This window comes from Wolffia australiana, chromosome 8 (assembly GCF_029677425.1).
Source record: "Wolffia australiana isolate 7733 chromosome 8, ASM2967742v1".
Taxonomy (NCBI): domain Eukaryota; kingdom Viridiplantae; phylum Streptophyta; class Magnoliopsida; order Alismatales; family Araceae; genus Wolffia; species Wolffia australiana.
Genome location: NC_135842.1, coordinates 608,411 through 617,555, shown reverse-complemented (window position 1 = coordinate 617,555; position 9,145 = coordinate 608,411). Strand labels below are relative to the sequence as shown.

Here is a 9,145-nt window from a genome sequence, read left to right as displayed (position 1 = left end):
TAGTGCACGTGTGATGTGTATAATGAAGTCCATGAATAGATGATCGAACTTAGTGAATTATGATGAGATCGTAATATTGAGATTACTAGACGTTAAGCATGTGTTCTAAACATTCCTATTCAAAGGATATGTGAGAAGGACATTGAAGTATCCAGATAGAATAGCACTATCTAGCCTCACTCATATGATGAGTATGGCCGGTCCCGTAGCCATTAGTGTGGAGACACTAAGGATAGATAGTGGGTGCTCTTTAGTGGAAAGAGCTCACTGAATTGATCCGTATGAATCCCTGATTGGTATTATATCGAACTGTCAATCAGGTTGATTCACGTCATGGTTGTCTAAGTGGTCCTTAGACCTGAGACACCAAAGACATCTTGTGGACAGACGGTTGTACTTTGGCTATGGCCAATGAGTCTCTAATCATGGGATTCTAAATAGTCTTAGTTCGGGTACATCAAGAAGTTCATGAAGATGATTGAGTGGTCAAGATGGGATCGTCCACCCTCGGTATAAGAGGTGACAACTCAAGGAAGATGATGCAATGAAGTCCTTGGCCAAGGAAGTGAAATATCGGAGAAGAGTTCTCCGATGATTTCCGAATGCATCAGTACTAACTCAGATGATCGATTAGGGTTTGACAGTTGACCATACCTTAAGTCGTCCAAGGAGCATCAAGTGGATGAGGGATTATACATACATGGTAACCGATGATGAACAGGTTCCATGAGTGAGTTGATACACACTCCTTTGTATCTTCTAGGACACGAGGTATAGCTTGGCACCCCACGTGTCGGAGTCTTGACCTATCGATTGGGTTAAATTGATCCGACATTAATGAATCTATATGATGATATAGTTAATTAATTTGGAAGGCCAATAAAGGTTATTGGGTCGCTGGAGTCATTAACTAGACTGATACATGGGCCTAGAGGGTCACACGCAAATGGTCTTTTGGATGTCGGAAGATATACTTAAGTTTTGGTGGTTTTATGAAAAATACCCACTTAGTGTAAATAAGAGAAGCCCGTGAACGAAATTCACCTAGGCCAGAATTTTTTAGGGGCCTTTCCCCTTCTTCTCCACTCTCCCCACACCCCCTCTCCATCCCTGATGTGATCGGGATGATGTAATGACGCCGATGGAGAAAGAACGGGGCTCGTCAACAAGAAGGAGGAGATCCGACGTGTCGAGGAATGCGTGGATACGTCTAGAGGCTGCACACTTGAGCAGCTCGACTCGTCTCGCTCCGGGATCGAAGAAATCATGAATGAAATTCGTGCAAAGGTACCTCATTTCAATGTTCTTGTTGATGACGTTCAATTTGCAAAAGTCTTCCGCTGCGAATCGTTTTTTTTTTGTTCATCCATGTCAAGGCCTATAGAACCCAACACTAAGTACCTAATCACAGTCAATGCATGGCACGTGACACATAAACTCAAAGATAACGAAAGAAATGCAAATTTAAAAATCAACATAAATATACAAATAGTCTTTTACCATACAGATTAATTTCGCAGTCATTTAGTCACAAGAAAATTTGAGACGAATAAGGGTTAAATTGAAAAACATTAGTTAATAGCTTTAGCAGTTCAAGAGAAACTTTATGACTTAAAAAATAATTTATTCATGGATATGATTTCAGAAAGTGTGTGAGAGTACAATCACTTGAGGAAAATTATAAATTTACATTAAAGAGTGTTTTAAGCATTTTTAAATGTGATAACATACAGTTAAGGAAATTTTAATGCACAAATTACTGTAATATGCCTGATCTTTTGTATTAATAGCACATTATCACAATCCCTATGTCGTCCATGGTCATTCTATCAAATTAGTAGAGCTTAACCTCCGTATTCTTTTTCCTGCCTTTTATTTATTGTGTCTCATTCATTGATCATGTCATTTTGCATGCATCTGCATTGGAGACAACAATTTACAAGAATGACTGATTATAACAAAGATAATATCGACAATCGATCGCTAAGTTTCATACTTGTAGTGCCAGGCTGTTCCCAATCCTTAAACTAACAGAGGAAAATTTGTATGTTGTGAGTATGCCATCTACATGGGGGACAAGGGTTTTATTCAATGTCTTAGATTTGGTTAACCTGCATCGTCTTACGTGAGTCAATCTCCTCTTATACCGAGGGCAGATGATCCCGTCTTGACCACACAATCATCTTCGTGGACTTCTTCCTAGATCTGAGCTATGACTTGTTTGAATCCTATCGTTAGCGACTCGTGAGTTGTAGCCAAAATATAGTAATCCATCCACTAGAAGTCCGTGATGTCTCAGGTCAATGGATCACTTATACAAATGCAACATGAATCAACCTGATTAACTTTTAGGTATAATACCATTCAGGGATTCTTTGGATTAATTAAGTGAACCCCTTCTCCAAAGAACACCCAATATGTGTCCTTAGTGTTGCCACACTAACATCCACAAGATCAACCATACTTATTGTAAAAGTAGGATCATATAGTGTTCTTCAATCCATATAATTCGATGTCCATTTTGACTATCCATCAGATAGGAATACTTAGGATACATGTTGAAAGACGAGCAATCACTGTAATATGATCTCACCATAATTCATAAGGTCATTACACATATTCATGGACTTTATTATAAACATCACAATAGAATAGTAATGAACTAATATTTTATTCAATGACCTTTAATTAAACACGGTGGTGTGATCGGCTTGACTGCCACATAATATCCTTGACTTCATTCTTGGTTATCCACATTACTTCATCCATTATTTTTTCATGTGTTTTATAACTAGATCTACCCAACCCTAAGTTGTCCTCAACTGACACATTCTGCATATTTCCAATATATCCAGCATCATGAGGATATCCAACATCTCAAGGACTGTGTCGATACATACAAAGGTCAAACATCTATGTGTCTTCCAAAAACACATTCGACGAGTGAACAGTTATGGATTCAACTCTGCAGAAGTTGTATAAATCATCGAGTAGTTTTTTTTAAGTCTTAACGATTTATAGAAAAATATATTGGCACAATCATCCAAGTTGATATTTATTCAATAAAGCATGACATCAATTTTCCTTTGGACAAAATCAAGCACTATGATGAGACAAGGAGGAATTTTAGACCTTCCTCTAATGTTAAATTTGAACAATTGTAATTTATGTATGCATGACATTCATAGTTAGTGGCCACAGGTATGAGAAATGTGGAATAAATTTTATTTATACTATTTACACCTCCTGTGGGTTTCGTGACTTTTATCTCTTTTTGATATGTTCGCTTCCAGGTTATTTTAAAAAATTACATCAAAGAAAGTCCTCTTCCTGTGAAAGAAATTGTGTAGTCAGAAATGAGAGAAATATAGCTCATAAAACATAACTGAATTGAAAATTTTAGTATCCTATTAAATGAAATAAATATCAATGGGATGGAGAGTTGATTTGAAGAATACAAAGTTTATTTGATAGTTAAGAGATGTTATATTTGGGAATAAAAAAATTATGGAGTGATTAGGGTATTTTATTGTTAGTATTGACACATTTGTGTTAGCTAATTACTTCTGAGCCAATTATTTTCTCTGAGTACACTTGACATGAGGTAAAAGTTCAATTTGAGAGATTGTGAAAATTGATATAGGGCTTTGAACTGATTTTTTGATAATGTATAACAATGTGTCTTGGATAATGTAATATCAGGGTTTGAGAAATATTTAGAATGTTTTTTGGTGTAACGTGGGGTTAATATTTCCATTGCCAATCTGTGTACGGATTGTTGGTAAAAGACAGCACATAGTATTTTGAAGTTAACTTTGTTCTTCTCATTTATTGTTGTATTTACCTATTTGAGACAGTTATGGTTTAGGGCTCCTTAAAACGTCATAGGGGAATATTGATCAAAATATAGAATATAAAAATATTCAGATTAATATTACTATATATTATTATTGAATTTTTGTTATATCATTTTGAAATTAAAGCTACATATAAACATATTTATTGATATTGCCTATTTTATCTCACTAAATAAAGTTTTTTCACTGATTTATTCATAATTTATGTGTTTTCAAATTTGAAGAAAGAATCTCAAATGGAGTTTTATTTTATGCCAAATTTGATTAAAGAATAAGGTTCTTACACAAACGAGATACCACACTTAGATCGTTGACTTTTATGCCCATCAAATATCAATAAATATATATTTTTAGGGATTACCAATGACTTGTAAAACTCTTAAGTATCATCCCATAGATTATTACATCTATTTTTCATAAAATAGGAAGATGAAAATGTGTATTGCCTTTCATTTCTTTTAGATAAATATTTGACAATCGATCAATGTCGCCATGCAGATGACAGTGTCAACATTTCTTTAGGGATGATTAATCCAACATTTCATAGAAAAATTGCGATCAATTCTATTTTGAATGTTTATTAAACTAGATGGAACTCAAGACAGAAATGTCATTTGTCCAATATGTTATAGCTTTTTATATTCATTGACATTTGATATTGTAGTCATCCAGGACAGTCATTGGCTGTGGATTATTGATTGTTGATGGGAAATAATAATATTATTAGTTCGATATTTGATTCTAATGAACTGGGCTGTTAGTATTTTCTATAAATTAGTAATACTTTCCACTACGTAATCGCTTGCACAGTCGATATGGTCTCATGTCCTTGAGCTTATGGTTTTCATTTTTCACATACTTATGAATCTTCACCGTCTTTTGACTCTCCAACTTTTAGTAATGGTCTTGATTACTCGTCAAACTATTATATTCATCATATTTAAAGCAGTAATCTTGTTATATATATTGTGTTACATATTTCAATGGTAACCTAAAACTAGTGAGCTATAAGAACTGTACGAATCAATAAAAATCACAAAAAAATGATTCAATCCATTTTCCAAAATATGTTCGAATTATCATGGTTGTGGGCATATTTTGGAAATGCTCATGAGAATTTCATCACCCTTAGTGATCGTTCAGCTTCTTTTGAGTCTTCAACCTTTATCAGTAATCATGGTAAGTCATCAAACTATTAATTTCATCATATGAAATGATAGGTGAACCAACATTTGAAGCAATAGTCTTGTTATATATATTACGTTACTTATTTCAATAGCAACCTAAAAGCAATTGCCTAAAAGAAGTGTAAGAATAAATACAAATTATACAGAACTTTTTAATCCAGTTTCCGAAGTATGCCCAAATGTGCACATTATCAAATTCGAGTAAATTTCGTAAATTGGTTTAGCCAAGTTTTAAGTTCCAAAATGGCAAGACGACATAAACTTAAACACAAACAGAAGTTCCACTCAAAACTGTGCCAAGCATAATGGTTAGGATTTTGAAATTGTGAGCGAATGGTTATCAAATTCAGAGTGTTGTGTTCTACTGCTGTCTTTATGTCTCACATTGAGACCTATATCTGATCAAATCTCTTACTGATCTAGGCTATGATAAGAGAAGAAAAGATGAAATCGAACATGTAAATGGAATGAAAAAAAATGTTACGACGTGTAAAACTCTTAAATAACTGGAACTGAATCGATCTCAAACACCAGAGCTGGAAATAAATATGAGACAGAGCATTTGATCTGCGCAACACAATCTACAGAGCATGGTCTAAAATCTGTGGGATTTAACAGAGCGATTCAACCCATGGGAATTAATATTTATACCAGATAGATTTGGGCTTGTGAATGTCCATATCATATGATTTCTTCAATATTATCGATGACAAAGAAACACTTATTTAACTTACTAAATTATCAGTCAGAGCTTATGAATTTTTGGATATAAAACAAACAAAAAGAGAAGCTGAATTTTAGATAAATAAATAAATATTTATATCAGACACCTTCAAAGTAAACCGCACTTTGAATCACCGACCAATATCATTTGACAAATATTAAAGGGAAAAATAAATAGGTAACTAGGAGGAATAGATGCACATGCCTAGATGCCTATAGTAACACATGAGAGTAAAAAAAATGATTTTTTGTCAGATTCGGAAAGTGGTAAATGATATAAAAAAGGTCATAATAAATCAGAACACATGACCCTAATAGACAACAATATCATAATTGCAAAATAATCGTTCTTTCTTTTTAATTTGTTATATCGGAAATACAATGCAACATGGTAGAATGAACTTTTTTCACTTGTGGGCCGACTAGATATGCTCATCTTTCATGTGAAATTTATGGAGCGTCTATAGATTTTTAATTCTAGACAAGAAACTTCTCCACAAGAGATCTATCTTGAAGAAAATTTTGTACCGCTATAAATCTGGATCTGAATTAAATTGATTTGATAACATCCAGATGAACCCATCTCAACTTGGTAATCTTAAGTTGAAGCTTAAATCTTGCATCCGTGCATGACAAAAATTTTGAAAACTTTCCAAATATTCCAGGTCACAGACTTCTAACTTCCATGACATAAATTTTGAGTAAAATAATCAACGTAGTAGGAATCATGATGTTTATGTAATTACTCTCGGATGTTTGACGAGGGATATATGTACATCACTCCCCCATTATAGTTGCATAATGACTTTGATTTCAAGGAGACATTTACAAGAACACAAAATTGTATATAATATATAAATGATTCAAATAATCCTTTCAGAAAAGTCATCATAGAAAAATCAAGGTGATGTCTTTGTGAAACCACACATTCTATGATGATGCCTCAAGAAAAATGCAAGTCTTCCACCGTACGAAACACACATACTATGTGCCTATAACGAAGTATTTGAAGATAAAGAAGCGCCAAAAAAAAACATGCGATGCTCAAAGTAAACGCAACTTCCAAAATGATGTTTAGAATTTCTTTTTTTAAGAAAAAAAAAGAAAGAAAACAGGATGGGATGTGGCACACCTTTAGAAATTTAGACCAGCCCCTACAGCTTGTCCTACATGCTTCAAGGGCTTATGTGGAGCAGCAGGCCTTCCTGGTGCCACCGCCAACATCAGAGACATTGATAGTGGTGCCATGGCCAGGCGGGCCAGCGGCGGCAGCGTTCTGCTGCGCTGCAAGAGCCTTTTTGCTGACAATTTGATAAATCTCACCCAGTATAGTTCTGAATGCCTCCTCAACATTGACAGAACCAAGGGCTGAGGTCTCCAAGAAGGAGAGCCCTTCTTTCTCTGCAAGTGTCCTGCCATCATCCTCTTGAACAGATCTCAAGTGGGCCAGATCCGACTTGTTACCAGCCATCATGATAACAATGTTGGAATCAGCGTGATCTCTCAGCTCTCTAAGCCACCGTTGAACGTTATCAAAGGTCTGCCTCTTCGTTATGTCATACACGAGGAGGGCGCCCACTGCACCTCTGTAGTAGGCACTGGTTATGGCCCTGTATCGTTCTTGGCCTGCAGTGTCCCATATCTGTGCCTTTATAGTCTTTCCATCCACCTGTCGCCCAAGAAACAAAGCAAAATTACATCAAGATCTCGTGAGACAGTGGACTGGACCAAGCAAACGAATAATTCTTAGACAGAACACATCACATTTTACTCTGCAGTTATGATCACAATGAAATATCTTAGACACAAGTAAAATTTATCATCTTGACCGCAGATGTGTTATCAATGTGGCAGAGCATTCTCGAGATCAAGCAGAAAATAGATCAACCGAGTAAAACATCGTCAATTCAATTCCCTGAAGAAATGTTATATTTTAATCAGTAAGGGATCCATTGACAGTTTCTCTTCTCGAGAATCTGAAGTTGCAAGTTCCTGGAAATATAAGACACGCTAAAACTTGTGAATACAAAGTGTTCAAAGTTGTCGTCATCTTTATCCCTGCACGATGAAAATATCGAGCGTTCAATAAATGGGCAATTAAAATTCTCAGGTCTCGTTCAGAAAACTGCACAAAAATTTCGAAATCGTCTTCCATGCGACTCATCATTACGGGGATCAGCCGTCTTCCATGAGAGAGAGAGAGAGAAGGAAAACACAAAGAGATATCATATGTTCGACATGTGGGCGAGAGGATCGATCCTTCGATATCACCAAACGTCTCACGGACAAAGATTTGAAAACATAGATCGCGGACAAATAAGTTGATAAACCACCTGAAGTGTTCTGGTGGCGAATTCGACCCCGATCGTGGACTTGGACTCAAGGCAGAACTCGTTCCTCGTGAACCTCGAAAGAATATTGGACTTCCCGACGCCGGAATCTCCGATCAGCACAATTTTGAAGAGGTAATCATACTCGTGGTCAACCTTGTGAGCCATCCCAGCCGTCCAACACGCCACCGATCTACGTAAGAACAGCAATCAGAAGCAAATTGGAGCCCGCATTGGAGGATCAAGCAAGAAATCACGCCAGAAAACAGAAATCAAAGAGAACCGAATCTAAGTAGAACCAAGATCCGCGAAAAAGCGTAATACCTGATGAATTTGACGGAGATCGCGCGGTTCTTCAGGTCCTGCGCAGAAGGGGATCGGAGACGACACAGTCCGCGCCGCCCATGGGAAGAAAATGGCAAGAAAAACAAACGCCAACGACGAACGGACAATTTTAAAACAGCCCCCCAACGGAGACCCCCTTCAACCACTTAATTTCCATCCTTTTTTCCCCTTAACTTTTCTTATAATTGTGTTCCGCCCCCAAAAAGCGGGCCCCACTTGCGACTCACGAGACTTTTGTAGAGTTTTTAATTTAGAAAGTAAATTCTTATTTAAACCGCGGCCCTTCTCTTTCTCTCTCATCCCGTGATGGGCAAACCAGCACGTGCCTCCCTCATACATCATTTTACATGATTTTCCGTCTCAAAAACAAATTCCATCTTCTCGATGTATCTGGACCGTTCATCTTCTGTAAGTCGGTGGTGGTCCCGGACAATAAGGACGAGAATATTCTATCTTGTTTTTCCCTTTTCTTACACAATGACTTATTATTATTCTACTTGTATTTGTATTTTGTAAAGATACGAGCGAACTCCAAATTGTATTAAATCGAACTGTCTCAAATTGGGCCGGTAACCGAGAACACTGGGCCGATCTCCATGGTTTTCAGGATACGCCCTTCGGGCCAAAAGTGCAAAGCAAATATAGTTTTACACATTTACCCCTTTCTATCTCTCTCTTCCTCTACCTCTCCCTCTCTATCTCT

At 36.5% G+C, this 9,145-nt stretch overlaps 1 protein-coding gene across 1 annotated transcript; it reads right to left on the bottom strand.

Moving 5' to 3' along the window:
* Window positions 1–6,808: 6,808 nt before the first annotated feature.
* Window positions 6,809–8,581, bottom strand: LOC144706295 (ras-related protein Rab11C). Its single transcript, XM_078579177.1, has 3 exons — window positions 8,422–8,581; window positions 8,101–8,290; window positions 6,809–7,436 (listed from the first exon to the last, which is right to left on the bottom strand). The coding sequence occupies exons 2-3, from the start codon at window positions 8,263–8,265 to the stop codon at window positions 6,951–6,953; spliced, it is 651 nt and encodes a 216-aa protein (XP_078435303.1). The 5' UTR covers window positions 8,266–8,290; window positions 8,422–8,581; the 3' UTR covers window positions 6,809–6,950.
* Between the last annotated feature and the right edge of the window lie 564 nt (window positions 8,582–9,145).

Bases quoted from the DNA above. Each gene is read 5' to 3' on its own strand.
- LOC144706295 (XM_078579177.1), bottom strand. From the start codon at position 8,265: ATGGCTCACAAGGTTGACCACGAGTATGATTACCTCTTCAAAATTGTG. The intron at 7,437-8,100 runs GTGGTTTATCAA...CTTGGGCGACAG, and splicing joins TCGCCACCAGAACACTTCAG to GTGGATGGAAAGACTATAAA.